The following is an 18,080-nucleotide window of genomic DNA, read 5'->3' as shown; positions in this document are numbered from 1 at the left end:
TCTCCCTCCTACTTAGACTATGAGCCCCCTGAGGGACAAGGGCTGTGTTCACAAATACCATAAAGAGTACATTTTAGCTTAAAATAAAGTTCAAATTTTTTTGAAAGCTATTAGAAATATACATTTTATGTAACAGAACTTGGGCTGAGAACATGTGGCCATATCCGTTCAGAATGGAGTTATTTTAAAAATGTTTCCTAACCCATGGCTTTCAGAGTGTGTTTTAATTTTTTGTATTATGGTGACATGTTCTTCAGAAACCTCAGAGGCATATGCATTGGACTTTTAATATGTCACTATTTTCAAATACTACTAGGTTATGTCATCAATTCATTAATAAGGTAGTAATTTCCATAATTATTCAGATTACTTATCATTTGCTTGTTGAGTAGCTTCTAAGAATTACATATACCAGAAACCTGATTAAAATGTGCACTGTTCATAAGAAGCCTTTCTTCCAAAATGTTTTCCCTAAGGAGATGAAACATGGAAATGAAGTCTGAATTCTACTGATATTAGTATAATTGCATGAATAATTGAGTAAATATTGGAAAATGTTGTTGTAAACAAGACACTTTTCAAGTGTTGCTTAAACACTGTTAACTTCATTTGAGCCTGAGGTTCTTTTTCACAAGGTTTGAGCTTTATTTCTTCTAGATTCTCTGCTCAACATATTTATCTCTTGACAGGCCGTATTTATTCTTTGTTAGATTGTCAGGTTTCTCTCATGGGATTTTTTTGAACGACATGTATTTGGGTGACACACAGTATTGGGTCTCCTAGTGTACAGGAGCAATAATGAAAATAGCACCCAGTGAGACCTACTGCATTTGACAGACTGTGAAATCTGCCCTTACTCTGCACAATTATTTTATTTTGCTAGTTTTCCCCTTCCTAATTTCCCAAATTTCTCCTTTGATGTCAGCTTTCCCTGAGGTCACATATAAGGAACACATCCTATCAATATAAAAACTTTAAAAGCTGGTGAGGCCTCCCATGCCGTTGTTGGGAATCACAACATGGATGGAAAACACTGGGTGGAGGGAAGGCAAACAGTGCTTTCCAGTTAGATATGGAAATGCATTTCCACTCTGGAGATGCAGCCAGAGGGCATCATCGGCCCCCTAACCCTCTCTCAGAGAAAAAAACCCGGAGACATAATTCCCCAGAATTGAACAAAAAGTTTATAAGTACTGCCCCTGGTTTCCAAGACTATGCATGCCTGTGTCATGATTAAACACTCCCCACTCCTACACTTCTTCCCATCTCAAATAATAGTAACTGTGGTGGTATAGCAGTAGTATTTTGTAAGGGAATTCTATGGCAGGGCACTGTACTGAACGCTGGGAGAGAATACATATTTGGCACCTACCAGGTGCAACCTACTCACAATCCCCATTTCATACTGTGCTTAATCAGTCACTGTATTAAGCCCTTTGAAAGTACAATAGAGTCGGTAGACATGATCCCTGGCCTCAAGTAGCTTACAGTCTAATGGAGTTTCCAATCTAGCATACAGCAATATAGCCCAGGTTGAAAGGGACATAAGTCAATAGCGGTCCTCCAAATGATCCAGGAAATGTCATTGTAAGTGGTAAAATCAATATGTATTTTGGTTCATTAGCCAAGAACACAACGGCTATTTCTAGCATCTCCTCAGATTCTCTGTTTAACCAGTCTGTGTTGCGATGCTTGGCCTGCAGCATTTCTATTTTTAGCTCTAATGGAACAGTCTAAAATTGCTTATTTTCTGTTTACTAAAGTCATCCAGTTTGTTACCATGGCAACCCTGACAAGTGCCACAGCTTAACTGTTTTATTAAATGGATGGAAGATACAACTGGAAAACTCGAAGGGGCAGCATATCGTTCTTTTCCATGAGCCCATAATTTTAGGAGACACATTTACAGAAAAACATGAACCGATAAAGATTTTGTGTTTTTGTATTTGGTCATCGGGAGCAGATTAAATCCGTCACAGGCGATCGTGGTAAAACTTTGTTTTAGACTCCCAGCTACCTTGTGTGTACAGCTTTTAGCAGAATATTCTTAGGTTGACTGAAGATATCCAATTAACATAGCCGTCAATACAGTACATCTAACCACGAAACAAAAGAGATCCCAAAGAAGCTGTTTAGTCTTGATGTGGTGGTGTTTAGAGCAAAATAGCAACAGGGTATCCTATGGGAATGAAAACTGGGTCAGGGTAGCTCAGTTTCTTATTAGGTTTCGCCGAGCATTTTACAATAAACATATATGAGTGTTTTGGGCACCAAATCCAAATGTCATTATGCAGTTGACCCAAAATGAAATTTGCTTTTCGACATGATGTAAATTATGCTCAATAATATGTCAGATGAAAGGCTGAGGACACCATTTGGAAATGAAGAGTCTTGGCTTTGTTTTCTAGGCTAACAGTTGTGGGTGGAAGGAGAGAAAGCAGTTGGGATTGATGTTCGTGCCTATTTGAGGTGAAACTGAACATTTGTCTACAGAGCATTTCCAGCAATCAGAGAAAACAAATTTTGTGCATGCTTCCTGTAAACATTTGTGCAATGAAGTATGAAGTGAAAATCAGATGTATTCTAAAGTTGAAAATTACCTTTAATTCCCTTGTATTTTTTTAATTTAATAGAAAGAAATGTCTGCGGGTACATCTTACAATTTACAGCTGTTGATTTGTCCTCCCTCTCCACTTCCAAAAGTCATTCTCATGTCTCTGACTTTGATTCTTTTCTGTTCTTCTCCCTTCAGGGTCCACCTTTATTTGCAACACTCACATTATCCCAGTGAAAAACCAAGAGGGAGTGGCCATGATGTTCATCATTAACTTTGAATATGTGACCGATGAGGAGAATGCCGATTCCCCAGAGAGGCTAAACTCGTTAATGGGAGCCAAACCCATAAATCGTAAGTGCAGAAGAAAAAAAAATGTACTTGGGGTTACCATTCCTTTCGGGTGGTGGTCCCTCTGACCATTTCCCTTTCCTCAAATGACATTTCAGCTTCTCAGTGACCATAATGTCACTCAGGGATTTCTGCACCTTAAAGGAGTGCAAGATTGTCCTTGTTCTTGAAGCTCCTTCACCCTGCCTCTTTGGAACAGCACAGTGGCCTTTGAGGATCATATTAGAACACACATCTCACAAAGTGGCACCGAAAATGTTTCTGCGGCATAGCCCTCATCCCTCTCTGCTTTGGGCTGTGTGAAATAATGGCAGCTTTTATACCTTATTGGGGTCCTTGTTCATAATTCCTAAATATTGTCGATCAGGCCGTGTCTGATCTAATATCTTGTAGCTGCACTGTAGTTATCATTTTTCATTTTATTTCCATATTGCGTGAATAATATGTGTGGGCATAGCTCACAGATACTGTGAAGTGTTTGCATTTCTAATTGGGGAAGAAATAGGCATTGTGTTGATGAATTTAAATTACAAATATGAGAAAACAGCTCTGGTGTTGTAGCTCCATCTTCTCCTGTGAGTATTAAAAATCCCAAATCTAGCCTTTGCTGACTTCAGAATCGTCGTGCCTCAAGCCAATCCACAGTCTTCACAATTTCTGAAGTGGCATTTAAATGTTTTGTTGAAACAGTCCAGTTATATAATAATAATGATTATGATGGTATTTGTTAAGCGCTTACTATGTGCCAAGCCCTGTTCTAAGTGCTGGGATAGATACAGGGTAATCAGGTTGTCCCATGTGGGGTTCACACTTTAATCCCCATTTTACAGATGAGATAACTGAGGTACAGAGAAGTTAAGTGACTTGCCTAAGGTCACACAGGAGACAAAGTGGAAGAGCCGGGATTAGAACCCATGTTCTTTGACTCCCAAGTCCTTGCTCTTTCCACGTGCACGTTCATGGATTCTGTTTCTGATATTTGGAATGCGTTGCATCTGAACAATATTACACCTGGGGCAAGTGTCCCTCAGACTCTCCATCTGTCAATGCTAGTACGAAACATTTAGAAAATGGGTTAAACTGCTGTGAAGGCATTTTCTAATGCCAAAACCTTGGTCCTTTCATTTGATGTCTGTTTTGTTTTCTTTAACAGTAATGTTTTCCCTTAATTCAGCCATTACTATGAGATTTCCCAGAGTAGATCCTTTTAGTGCCAGCTTCTAGTTTGCCACAGCATAAGCTGTCAGGGAGAGTTATTTTTTTTTCAAAATCCTCCGTCTTTTCCCCCTGGAGCAATCTTCTTGCCCAGTCCACCGAGATTTGGAAAACTGCCTCTTAGTCAAGTACTGATTTGCATCTTAGAAACTGAAACTTGGGACCTCAGAAAATCGAGTGGAGAATAATCTATACATCAGTGTCCCAGGATGTTACGCCTGGACTTTGTGGCTTTATGTTATTGTTAAAAAGTACTAAAAATATAAAATAGCTCGCTGCTGTTTGTCACTGCAAATTTGATATGAACAAGCAAGGATTCCCCTAGCCTGCAACTGTCATTCAGATTAGTCAAACACCATTTGAAAAGGAATTTTGGGAAGAGTTCATTATCATCATCAATAAAACTATTGACTGCCTTCAAGGCGTGTCCTGCCACATTGATGATGAATTCTTCCATCTAGAATGATGCATGGGCCTTGGGACTGAGAACCTGCGAGGAGGAATTGATTTTAGTGTTAATGGTTTGTGCAGTGCCATTCACCACTCTTGTTTCTGCCAGTTCTATTGCTGCTGGAGCAGGAGTGCGAATGGCAAATAGGCAAGGCAGGGATGCATCACATTGCAGAGTGAACACAAAGGTTTGGGGGTGGGGTTTCTTTTTATGTATGGGATCCATTTACGGCCAAAGCAGCCACAGCATAGTTCCATGACCCAGAAGGTGGTTTCCTAGCCGCAGTCATCTTTGCTGACCATGTTAGCTGACTGTCAGGATTCTTCTGACACTATCCTCCTATCCACCTCGAGGAATGCCTGAGGTTTCTCTTCATTTGGCAACCTTTCCTAATGATTGTGTAGCCCCAGTAGGCAGAACTGGGACCAGAACCCAGGCCTCCTGATTCCCAGAACATGCTCTTTCCACTGGGCCAAGTAGATGGCCAAGGCACTTTGTAATGTACATAGAAAATGGAATAGAAGGCAAGCCTTGCCAACAAGGAGCTCCCAATCTAGGGGGAGAAACAAACCGAGACAATTTAGGATTGAGGGTTTAAAAGTTCAAACGAGGGCAATACAGTTTGACTGCTCAAAGAAGTGTAGTTGTTTCCTTCCCTTCCCTGGCCTGGCCCCACTCCCAAGCCCAAGAAACAGAAAAGGGCACCGTTTTAATTGAACTAGTTGAGTGCCACTGTAGGCTCCCAGTCAGGTGATTATTCTCCATCCAACATCTGCAATGCCGGATGCTTCTTTGGGGAGCAGCTTTCTGGTACTTTTCAGAATCCCTGGGCAAAAGCATCTCCCTAGGACCCCTCAAAGCAAGATTCCAGGCATCCCACATTGGATGTAGGAGTTAGGAATAGTAACTGTGGTATTTGTTACGTGTTTACTATGTGCCAGGCACCGTACTATGCACTGGGGTGGATACAAGCAAATCAGGTGGGACACAGTCCCTGTCCAGCATGGGTCTCACAGTCTGAATCCCCATTTTACAGATCAGGGAACTGAGGCACAGGGAAGTGAAGCGACTTGTTCAAGGCCACACAGCAGACGAGTGGTGGAGCCGGGATTAGAACCCTTGACCTTCTGACTCCCAGACCCGTTCTGCTGCTTCCCCAGCAGCATGTCACCATGCAGCTACAATGAAGCATTAAATTTCCTTTCATTAATTCATTCAATCATATTTATTGAGCACTTACTGGGTGCAAAGCACCGGTGGGGGGAATGGCTTTGACGTGACAACACTGGTGGTGTGAAGGGAGAAGGAAGCATGTGAGGCCTTGGAATTACCCCGGGTCAATTCTAGTGGCTGGTGGCTTAACCACTGTACTCCACTATTCCACCAGTACTGTGGGGCTGGGGCTCTCCCTGCCATGATGGTCAGCAGTTTGGCAGCATGGGAAGAAGAAGAGGAGGGGAAGCCCCCAAGAAGTGACTTGTGATTTGGCCATTGCTCTCCACCTCTCCCACTGTCTGCTCCTGCAGATAAAATTTTCCAACCCTACATTACTTTTGATTTGTGCCTTCAATCACTGTGTGATGCAGCTTGGGTTTTTATTGAAAATTTTCTTTTTCTGTCCTTTTTAAAAATTGAGGTTCAACTCTTTAGTTTTGATTTCATTTCAAATAAAGGAGGAGAGCAAGATGGAGAGAAATTGTTGTTGATGGCTCCTGATTCTATTTGGATTCCACTTCCTGAAGGCTCTCATTTCAAGTGTTTGGAGCTTACATGCTCCTGGAGTTGCATGGTTTATTCTTGAATGCATTTTCACTATTCAAATCATATAGAGCTATTGGTTCTTTCTTGCAAAGTGCAGCTAAGGTAGCACTGAAAAGACACCAGAACATAAGAAAGGGCTAATCCATACAAATGAGAGTATTTTATCCCAACTCCCTCTTCGGCTAATATTGTGTGCTCTAGCCAAAGAATTACTGGAGGTAAGGCTAAGTTGTGATTTGCAATGGACTGAAATGACTGAGAGACCACAAGAGTAGGCTTTGAAACACTGAAAAATTACCCAGTTGAAAATAGATCGTTTAAATTATGGTTTTCCATAAGAACTTTCTATATACCAAAATACTCTGCATTAAACACTGTAATGATACAAGATCAGATTGAACGCACTTATTGTCCCATATGGGGCTTTTTCATCTAACCTTTAAAGAGGAGGGTGTTTTCTAGTGAAAAGGAATCATCTGTATTTACAATCCCTCTAGAAATAATTAATAAGTAAAAAGGAAAACCAAAATTGTAGTTTGGCAAAACCTAAAATACAGCAGTAAAAGATGATAGGTGGTTTAAAAAGTGAGAAGACAGAACGGGAGATCTTATATTGGAGAGGGAGAGGGGAGAATAGAGAGGGAAAGAAAGAGAAGGGAGAATGGAGGAGAGGAAAGGATGGAGGGAGGGAACGGAGGAGAGGGAAGAAGGAAGGGAAGATAGAGCAGGGGAGTGGAGGGAGATGGAAGAATAGAGAGGAAAATGTGGTAGGGAGAGAGACCCGAAAATGAGAACTAGAGACAAAAGACCAATAATGAAATAAGACGATGATGAATTGTACCAAGTGAATTTTTGAAAGTTTGGCTGTTTTATATTAAATGCAGTGGTAGATCGTTTCTCAGTGTATCTAGTTTACAGCTGGGTCAGACACCTTTTGCAGGAAATGTAAGCAACATGTTCTGTAAGAGCAGCTGATTTTTCACCAACTCATGATCAAAACCTATACTGAAGTTATGGCACCAGGCACAAATAGATGATTTATTTTCATTGGTACATACAAGGCATGTACAATTATGTGAAACTTGTTGGGGGAAAAAGAGTTAGAGGCAAGAATCCCTCAGATTCAAAAAGCAATTTAGAAAGATGAAAACTAATAGAACACCAAAGCAGGAACAAATAGAGTATATACCTAATATAGGCAAGAGAAAAATCAAGAAGATAGGAAAGTAGAAGGCCTCAGTAACTTTAACATCCACTATTTTCTATAGGAAAGTGGCCCTCGGGAAAGGTTTTTGTAATATAAAATGCTGTCATTTGAATTTCATTTTGGTGTTGCCTAGTCAGATCATAGGGAGCCAGAGGATAGAGCAAAATGGGAAATGAAACCCTGTTAAATGTAATTATTCTTCGGCGTAACAACAGTATGTATGTGTAGATTTAGAAATGTAAATAATGTAGAATTGGAACCGTGATTTACCCCTTGGCCTAAAATTAACTGTAATTATTCTTGCATTTAATAAGCTCTTATGGATGAAAGCCCTGCTTCTCTCAAACAAAAGATATTTGGGCCAGGGCTGAACTAGCAGGATCAAGTGGAGAATGAAAGAATTATCAAGGTCGTTCAGGTCGTAATTTCCTCCCTCTCCCCCTCCAACTCCCTCCATTATTTTATTATGACTGAAATAGCCATAAATAAGGTAAAAGAAATAGGGGCTTTAATTCCCTGGGAAATGACTTCAGTTCTCCATTTCACTTCGACTGGGTCCTCTTTTCATTTCATTTGATATTTTCTTTAAGAAAAAAGCCTCTTTGTAACAGAGATCTAAATGAAATTAAAACGATGAACCGAAATGAAATTGCTAAGTAATGTGCAGATCTAAGCTCGGCCCTCTGATAGGAAATTAAGATTCTTGACGAAATCTTGGAGGTGAGAGGTGAAATAAGCTTTACTCAATTTGAAATCAAACCCAAGACTGAAAACGGAGTAGTTGCCGGTCAACAATTAGAAACTGCTGTACATTTTAAATAACAACAAACATTTAAATGGAAGCTTGTAGTCTACTGCTGTTTCTGTCATGATCAAATCAAATCCACCATCTCCCCTCTCCTAGAAGCCTATAACCTTATAACATATAAGGTTATTACTTATTCCTCTCTTTCAGCGCTAACATTCAGTATGCCACTAAATCCTGTTGGGTTTTCTGTATCAATCACTGGATGCTATATTTTGAGTGCTAATTGTTTTCATCTCCCACCATATTTCCCAGATCTACTCCCTTCATCTCTATACAGAGATTTCCACCTTGAGCCAGGTACTCATTGTATGCTGGTTAGACTATTGCATCAGTCTCCACACTGGTCTCCCTGTCTCCCTTCTCCAGTCCATGTTTTGCTCTGCTGCCTGGTTCAATGTACAGATATATCAGTCTGCACCCATCCCTCCCTATCACAAAAATCTCTACTGGTTACCCATCCTTCTCTGCAACAAGCAGAAACTCCTAAGCATTGTGTTTAAGGAACATCATCATTTCTCACGCTCTTAATTATTAGCTCACTTCTCCCACTATACAGCTGCTTGCTTTTTTGATTCCTTCCAGCTAACCTTCTCACTGTTCTTCCATTAGAGAATAAGCTCACAGGGACAGAAAATAGGTTGTGTATTCTGCTGTGTTTCTAAAGTCCACTTCCCCAGGGGACATTCCCCAATTTATTTTCTTCTCCCTGGTCTCAACCTCCCAATTACTACCTCAGCACTTGTGCATCTTCCATCAGCCATAATGCTGTTGTATATATCAACATGCTTACTCTTATATAAATACTTTGTCATCCCATTCTCTTTTCTTCTCATAGCTATAATTTATTCTGTGCCTGTTTCCCCCTTTAGATTGCAAGATTCTTAGGGGTAGAGATCGTGCTACTTTATTTGTACTATACTCTCCCAAATGCTTAGTAGTCTTCACACAGTAGGCATTCAGTGTGTATCACTGACTGAGTTTAGAACTACAGCAGACTTCCAGTAGCAATATTCCTTCAGGTTCAAAGATGACTCAATAGATAGATTTCATTTCTTAATGTATTGTCATTGGAGAAGTTTCTCCCATGAAGTATTTATCGAATGTTCACTTTCCATTTGGGTGTCAGCTTCTTGTGGATAGGAAAAGTGTGTTTTCCAAGTGTCCAGGGCCTTGATGCACTGTGCCAAGTGAGAACCCAAATGCTACTAATACACTCTTACTATGTGCAGAGCACTGTACTAAACACTTGGGAGTAATGATTGAAAGCCCGAGGTGGTTTGAGGAACAAAAGTGCCTCCATTTACGGCCGCCATTCTGGGTTCCAGAAGGTCTTGCTAGCAACAGTGACCCCTGGCCTTGGGTCCAGTTAATACCTCCCTACTGGGGTCCTCCCCAAAAGGTGCAGGAATTCTCCCTTAGGGGCTAAGGCACCAGCATGGATTCCAAGCCTCTAACCACTGGTTCTGGCATAAAGTCTGAGAGAAAAAGTATCATTTCATCAGGAGGACAGGCTCTTGATTTTGGTTTTACACTAGAGGTTATGGATTCAACAGAGCCATCCACACTATCTCACACCAGTCCATAGTAGCTAATGGCAAGCATGAGATACTGGTAAGGGTAGTAGGTGGAGTCTGTTTTACACCTCCTAGATGAGTTATTTGTTTTTAAAGGCCTCCAGTGATGGAAATTCCCTAGAAACACAAGGCAGGGAGAAAAATAGTTTAGAAAAATATGTTCTCTCTGATTCTCATAGGCAACTTTAACTTCATCTAAATGGAATTAAAGTAACCTATTTGTCAAAAGAAGAGATTAAAGAAAGATCCTTTTAGACTGTGAGCCCGTCTTTGGGAAGGGATTGTCTCTATCTGTTGCCGAATTGTACATTCCAAGCGCTTAGTACAGTGCTCTGCACGTAGTAAGCGCTCAATAATTACTATTGAATGAATGAATCCTATTGTTAACAGTAAATAGAGAAATCCTGGGACAAGTGTTTGGAATCTGTGCTTAGTCTTCATTCTATTTAGAAATGGCCTTGAAATGAACTTAAGTAAATTGGCGGAGGAATGTTGTAACCAAAAGTTCAGTTCAGAGTGTGAGCTAGAGGGGATCCAAAGCTCAGCCTTGCTTAAGATCAAGGGTGTGTCACCTGATCTAAACAGCCACATTATGCCTCATCTCCTTGGATGTTTTGAATCCTGTTTTGGTATATGTTGTCTCGACAAGCAATGACAGCAACAACAGTGATAACAATAATAATAATAGTATAATAGCATTGTTAAGCACTCACTGTGTATCAAACACTGTAAGACTGTAACACTGTTAGAGAAGCAGCGTGGCTCAGTGGAAAGAGCCCGGGCTTGGGAGCCCGAGGTCATGGGTTTGAATACCGGCTCTGCCACCTGTCAGCTGTGTGACTGTGGGCAAGTCACTTTACTTCTCTGTGCCTCAATTCCCTCTTCTGTAAAATGGGGATGAAGACTGAGCCTCATGTGGGACAACCTGATTACCCTGTATCTACCCCAGCGCTTAGAACAGTGCTCTGCACATAGTAAGCGCTTAACAAATACCAATATATATATATATTTTAAGACAAGGACCTCAGGGGCCAGACCCATTGAGGAAAGATTAGATTTAAGATGATTCAGTCCCTATCCCACGTGGGGCTCAATCTAAGGGGAAGGGACAGTGTGTTTTATCCCCATTTTGCTGTTAAGTGACTTGCTCAAGGTGACACAGCAGGCATATAGCAGAGCCAGGATTAAAACTCAGGCCTTCTTAATACCAGGCCTACACTTCTCACACTCAACTATGCTAATTCTCAGCTCGGAGAAAGAAGTTTGGGGCCTATGTGGTTGGAATTACTTGGCACCTGTAGAGATGAACTTGTATGTGTAAAGCAGTTGTAAGTTAGAAATTAGGAACAACTAAATTGAAATGGTGAAGGTGGCAAAAATTATTCCATTTCCAACTGAAAGTCACCCAAGCATTTTTGTCATCAGTACTTGTTATAGATTTATTTATAAATTCGTGTCATATCTGTATAAATAGATAATAGAAACATTCATAAAACTATCATAGATATTTCTGATATGCAGAAGGATTTTTTTGGTTGTTTAACTTCTGGAATCAACAAAGTATATTACAAAGCTATAAATATATGGCATTTCTTATGAGAAGATTCATATACATTTATAAACCAAAATCAGAAGTTATTTTCAATTCTGTGTTTACTAAAGGAAGTATCACGAGCTCCCCAATGTTCAAATACAACACAAAGGAATTTTCTATAAAGAAAATTTAGAGGGAAGATATTCATAATGTCTATGATATTTTTCACAGGAGCTGAAAGTTATCCTTCAATTCAAAGATGAAGAGCCATAGAAATGTTTCCCACCCTGAGAACCTTGTTTTGGAATGGCATTATTCAGATGTGAATTTAATGAAAGGTTTTACCATACAACTAATGTTTACTATCATCAAGTATCTTTGAGTCTTTTCTTTTCTTTTTTTTTAACTTTTTGAATTTGATATGGTTTCAAAAGGAAAAAAAATAGTGCTTTTATCAATTTAAGGAAGAATTGCCCAGCAAGATAACAGAAGCTTAACAGATTCTGTTTTTAGCTTAGTTTGATTTGGGCTGCTTGATTGACATTTAGCACAAAAAAGATCATTTTAAAATATCACACATATATGGCAATACCGCTTTCCAAGTATTGAATGCCTGACATTTTATTACTCTTCCATGGCAGAATATGAAAAGGGAGCATTTTAAGAAATCAAAGCCCTGCACTGCATTATTAGACCATACTTTTCTTTAGTAGTTCAGGAAATAATTTAACTATGCATATGACACTGTCCCGCTAATTGGAACAGTATTCTGGGTGATGATAATTCAAACATAAGTGTTCTTACCCTTCAAAGCATACAGCAGAGTACCTCATGTAGGTTTGATAGAGAGAATGCTCATTTTCAGGAGATGATAATTTTAAGAGATGAAAGGCTGCCGTGCTTTCTTTCTTTCTCAAAATTTCCCTTGCAAAAATTATTTGTCTTAGAGAGCTATTTTCATGTAAAAAGCCTCATTAGTATAGCTGTGGGACTGATGCAGGTAGTCTGATCGAAAAGAGAAAGGCAGGCAAAGGGAGACTACTTAGAAACTTCATCTATATGCCTCCGTAAGGGCACCAACCTCCTGCACCACAGTACACAATAGTTATGTACTTTTCTTTTTCCTCAAGGATGAAAATGTTATAGATGGGGGATTTTCCTAAACTAAGCCACCAGAATGGCGTTCGTCCTCTGTTAATGGAAAGGGAGGGAAAAATGTTGAATAAATGTCAGCAAAGTGGAGGGAGAAGGATTAAAAAATCCTGCCTTCCTGCCTTCCCGCCTTCCCCTTCTTCTCCTTCCTTCCTTCCTTCCCCTTCCTTTCTCCTTCCTTCCTACTTCCACCAAACAATTTTCCAGAGAATCCCATCCAGTCTCTGAGACCACCATGATTGAGAGATGGCAGGAGAGACAGAAACAGGCAGTCCTCTCGGGGCCCTTACTACTGTCAATATGTCAGCCAGCTCCAGTCCCCAGCAAGCTTAAGCCATGTCGTTTTTTGATAATGCATAGGGAGGGGAAAAGTGTGGCATCCTACAAGGGTTGGTTGCAGACAACGGGTCCCTTGGCAGTTTTCTAACAACTCAGTCTCTCCTCCACAGTAGGAAGGCAGGCTGTAGCTCATTAAGTAAAAATATATTCCTGACTGCCACGTACATTATCAGTCTAGTAATACACAGAATTGGATTGCAACACTGAGCGCTCACTCCATAAGCACTAATAGATCTCTTGTCTTGACCAAAAAAAAAATCTTGAGGAAGCTTTTCAGAGTCTTATTTTTAGGAATTGAACTCAGAGGAATCCATCAAGACTAAGGTGTTCCAGAGTTCAAAATGTCTCCACTTCCCCAAATAGCAGTTTAATGATGATAAATCCCATATATAAGCATTGGCCTCTGAATTTTATAAATTGTATTTAAGAAAATGATGAGTAGTGAGAGATTAGACAGAAAGGGCAAAACCTGATTTGCCAAGTCATTGTTCTGGTCATTGTAATCCGGTGACTAGGAGATTTTAGTTACCATCAGCAAGGACAAACAGTACAGACTAGGTTGTCATACAGAAGCTTACTTGGCCACACCCACTTGCAAATATAGGCGCTCACTTTCAGTGATGCCTACTTCAAATATGAAGTTCAGCTACATACATATCCTCAAACTTGAGTGTTTTCAAGGTGCCTTTTAAGGTACAGTGCTAAGACAGTTGAATAGGTTTTAATCTCCACCTAGGCTTCTGACTTTGGGTTTCAGATTAAAATGAACATGAATTTCTGTCATAGTGGCATGAGTAGAATCAAGGGAGTGTCATGTCCCTGAAGTTGAGATTAGAAGAGAAATAGAGGTCAACAGTATCCAAAAATGAGGAGAGTTGCAGTAGATTAGAAAAGTGAAGAGACTTCTGGAGTGCCTGAAAGAAGGCCGTTGGTCACCTTAGAAAGCTTCTTGAGGGCAGGGATCATATCAACTGAATCCATTGTATACTTCCAGGTGCTTAGTGTAATGCTTAGCGCCGAGTAATGCCTAATAATCATATTCATTGATGATTAAAAGGATCAAAAAGGAGTTGGTTCGGAGCCAGTAGATGAAGTTGCATTCAAAGAAGTTAATAATGGGACTTGAATGGGATTTAAATTAAAGGTACTTGTTTTAAGGATATTTATAGCATATGGAGCTGTACTATATTGTTAAAGTAAGCTTCCCCGAATTGATCGATTAGGTAGATATTAATACGTTCATCCCATTGGTTATATGAATATATAGCTGCCAAATGTATGGGCTACTGGTACAAAATACAATTTATACTGTGTTTATAAAAAGAATTAGAATTGCATTCATTTTGCTATGTGAGAGGCTTCTTCAGAAGGAGGTTGGCTGATTAGAAACGTTCATAAATTTTGTGATACTGATTTGTAAGTCTGACAGAGAAATGGGGAAGTGCTGTTTTCAAGGTTATTACGGACCCACTAATCAGCTCTGTGCTGGCAATGTTGAATTTTTAAAAGATAGTTGCTAAATTCTCCTTTTCTATCATCCATGCTGGCAGTAACAAACTGAGCTTAATGATTGCCGGGGAAGGTAGCCTGCCAGGTTAACTGGTGCATTATAGAGTTTCAATGAATTTGCAGCCAATCACAGTGAGTACTTTCTTCCTATCTTAGAGGGTATTCCAGGTTAAAAAAACAAACTCTCCAGGAAATGAAGAATTAAACTCGTGAGGATTTCTTTCCATATAAAGAGTAATAACGAGATAATATTCAACTGGCATTCTTATTTCGTGCCGGAAAATACTAGCAGTGAGGAAAATTCTCACTGTGTATTTTTTTCCAGCTGAAGCACAGTTAGACAACTAAATCAGTAATCCAGTCTAACATGGTCATATTAACCAAGCGAAGCAGAAAAGACCATCTGTGCCAGAATGCATATGACTAAAATATAGCAGCAAGCTAAAAGCCTTTTACAGTAGTTAATGCAAGAAAATCTTATGAATGGTTTCTAGAAGAGTATAATGTAATTGATGAAAAAAGAATGGTAGCAGATGTTTGACCTTCGATGTAATAAGCTTGCAAAATTGATTTATAAACCACTTTATAACTCAATTTCACATGCATTAAAAACCTATAAAATTTTTTGTGTGTGTAGTTCACTAATTTTTAACTATGGGCAATTTACTCAAGTATACATGATTTGTTAAGAAAAATATGTAAGATAGCTTTCAAAACCATTCCCATTATTGAATCTTATTTGTACAGATTGAAAATTGGCACCTCCAGCACCTGTCTCCATCCTGTTTGTCTTTAACTCAATGTACTGAGAGGTTTTATTTATGCTTCATGCCGGGGTTTGGCACTCACTTTCTTTGTGGGCTAGGTAAACGTTTTTAAATTCTACCTGAGCCTATTAACTATTACAAGTGAGTAGGTAAGAGTGATGAACATGTAACCCTTGACTGTAAAATGAAATTTGCTCACTTATTGTTTTACACTGCACATTGTGCTTTCATCTTATCGAAATGACGTTGCTTCCAAAAAAAGTCAGAATATTCTCTTCAATTAATGTGGGTGCATTTCAATCCTATTTTGACAAATAAGTACCCAATAAAAGATTTTTACGTTATTACCTTTTTGTTGCTCTTCACAGAGGCAGTGCGGTTTCATCATATCAAACAAAAGTTTAACATATCTGTTCTCCCTCCCTTTTCGACTGTAAGTCTCATGAGGAACAGGGACTAACTATTGTGTCCTATCTGATTATCTTCTCTATCCCAGTACTTAGCACAGAGGTTGGCACATAATAAGAGCATCATTATTAATAACTGAATTCCCTAAAAAGTAATGGTCCCGGTGTATTAACACCCCCACTTGTTTTTAGGCCCAAGAGAAGAATGGCTACAGTAAAATGGGTCATTCTAAAATTATGAAAATCTCAAGGGTAAAGGTGTCAGAGAAGTAGATGGCCTGATTATCTCTTCCATCTAAGTTGTGTTTAGTATGCTTTTGTTATAATTAAACATAATGAAGCATTTACATTTTCCATTACATTGTACTATACAAATTACAAGTCTTATGATTACAAACCTCTTCTGGCTCTGAGGGGAGTAGCACTTTGGAGAAGCTGTTTTGCCTGGCACTGAGCTTTATAAGAAAGGCCTTATAGTTATGGTTTCTCTCTTCACGTAAAGCTCCTTCCATAAGATAAAGTTCATATACTTCTTCTTTGTCATCATGATCACCAGCACCTATTCACTAAACACCAACAGGATGCAATGGATTGAACTAGTTGTGAAAGAAGAGCTGGCATGATCAGACTCATACGTCCTCACCAACATGAGGGTTAGAGTAAATTCAGCTAGCTATTGGGAGCCTTCAGTCTAGGTCCAGGTTTTTTTACCAGAATGCCAGTACCAAGTACAAATATCAGAAGAGTCCAGCCTGCCAGGTTACCGGGCACATGTGAGTCTGGTAGATCTGGTGAGCAGCGTGGACTTTAGCAACCAATTCTGAGCAGAGCACTGAAGTAGGCATTTAGGAAAATAGAGTAGAATTAGTTGACACGATCCCTGCCCTCTAGGAGTTACATCCCAGTGAGGAAGATGGGCACTAAAATAAATTACTGGATTGGGGGAAGCGAAAGAGTTTAAAGATGTGTGTGTAACTGCTATGGGGCGAGGGGGTGAGTACCCATGTACTTAGGGGTGAAGACTCAAGTGCAGAGTTGGTGCAGGGGTGATAAGTGGCTTTGGGAGGAAAATTAGATTGAGGAGATGGGAGATTATGGGTTTTTTTGGTTGTAGTCACTCTCTGATAATGAATTATTATTTTTTTCAATGACAGGCAAACTTTTTGGGTTCAGGTTGCCAGGCTTGCGACTTCTAACTTACAGAAAGCAGTCTTTACCCCAAGAAGACCCCGATGTGGTAGTGGTTGATTCATCCAAGCACAGCGATGACTCAGTGGCCATGAAGCACTTTAAATCTCCTACAAAGGAAAGCTGCAGCCCTTCTGAAGCAGATGACACAAAGGCACTGATCCAACCCAGCAAATGTTCTCCCTTGGTGAATATATCAGGACCCCTTGACCATTCCTCTCCCAAACGGCAATGGGACCGACTTTACCCTGACATGCTGCAATCAAGTTCCCAGCTGACCCATTCCAGATCGAAGGAAAGTCTTTGCAGTATCCGGAGGGCTTCCTCGGTGCATGATATAGAAGGATTCAGTGTCCATCCCAAGAGCATTTTTAGAGACCGCCATGCAAGCGAAGGTAGGTCTGAAAATGTCTCTCCTGGGTAGGTTATGTAATAAAATGATTTCTACTTTGTAATTAATTTTGACATAATGCCTGAGCTCTAAGAGATAAACATCATGGAGCGGTTCAGACAACTTTTTGAAGCTGTGGGTTTTGCTCACAGCAGCCATCGGCTCCCACTGTGATATTGAGCCAGTACCATGACTTCTCTTTGCTTCCATTTCTGTAATGTCATAATCTAGCTCCCTCATGGGGTGTTAATTAATTATTGTTCATTATGAAATCCTCTTAGATGATGGGCACCACAGTGCACAAGATCATTAATTTTATTACTCTTAACAAGTAGTCTTGCATCCTGGGCAGAAAAATGGTTTTCTGGGAAAAACAAATGCACTGTTAACAAGTTAGTGCCCAGAGAAGGGGGAAGCCAAAAGAAGTCAATGCAAATAAAGAGTGATTTGTAAAATTAGGTCTCCCACTAGAAAAGGCAGACCAGTTTGAGACAGAAAAAACTGCTAGCTTACTCTCAAATCGAACCCAATTTGAACATTAAAAAATTAGACCTGAGGTTTGTTGGTTTTCTACATTTCTCTCTGTATCCTGCCCATTTACTCCCTCATTTCAACTGGTAGAGAAAGATGCAGTACTAACACATCCGGTGAGGTCCATCTTGGGCTAATCCAAAACTGAATTTTTAAGGACCTGGGAAATTAGTGATAATAATCATGAAAATAATAGTGCTATTTGTTGTGTTTACTAAGTGCCAAGCATCATACTAAGCACTGGGGTAATGACAGGATAAGCATGTCCCTCATGGGACTCACAATCTAAGTAGGACGGAGAACAGGTATTGATTGAATCCCCTTTTGCAGATGAGGAAACT

The 18,080-nt window shown here is 39.8% G+C and overlaps 1 protein-coding gene across 5 annotated transcripts in view; it reads left to right on the top strand.

The window, feature by feature from the left end:
• Positions 1-18,080, top strand: part of KCNH7 (potassium voltage-gated channel subfamily H member 7) — a 312,948-nt gene that overhangs the window by 185,509 nt on the left and 109,359 nt on the right. For all 5 annotated transcript variants that reach the window (XM_029072537.2, XM_029072536.2, XM_029072538.2 and 2 more), the window contains exons 3-4: positions 2,753-2,908; positions 16,784-17,212. In XM_029072537.2, the coding sequence (XP_028928370.1) occupies positions 2,753-2,908; positions 16,784-17,212 (585 nt within the window). The remainder of the gene's footprint in view (positions 1-2,752; positions 2,909-16,783; positions 17,213-18,080) is intronic.

This window comes from Ornithorhynchus anatinus, chromosome 9 (assembly GCF_004115215.2).
Source record: "Ornithorhynchus anatinus isolate Pmale09 chromosome 9, mOrnAna1.pri.v4, whole genome shotgun sequence".
NCBI lineage: Eukaryota > Metazoa > Chordata > Mammalia > Monotremata > Ornithorhynchidae > Ornithorhynchus > Ornithorhynchus anatinus.
The sequence above is the reverse complement of the archived record's forward strand: the minus strand, read 5'-3'. Positions and strand labels throughout refer to the sequence as shown.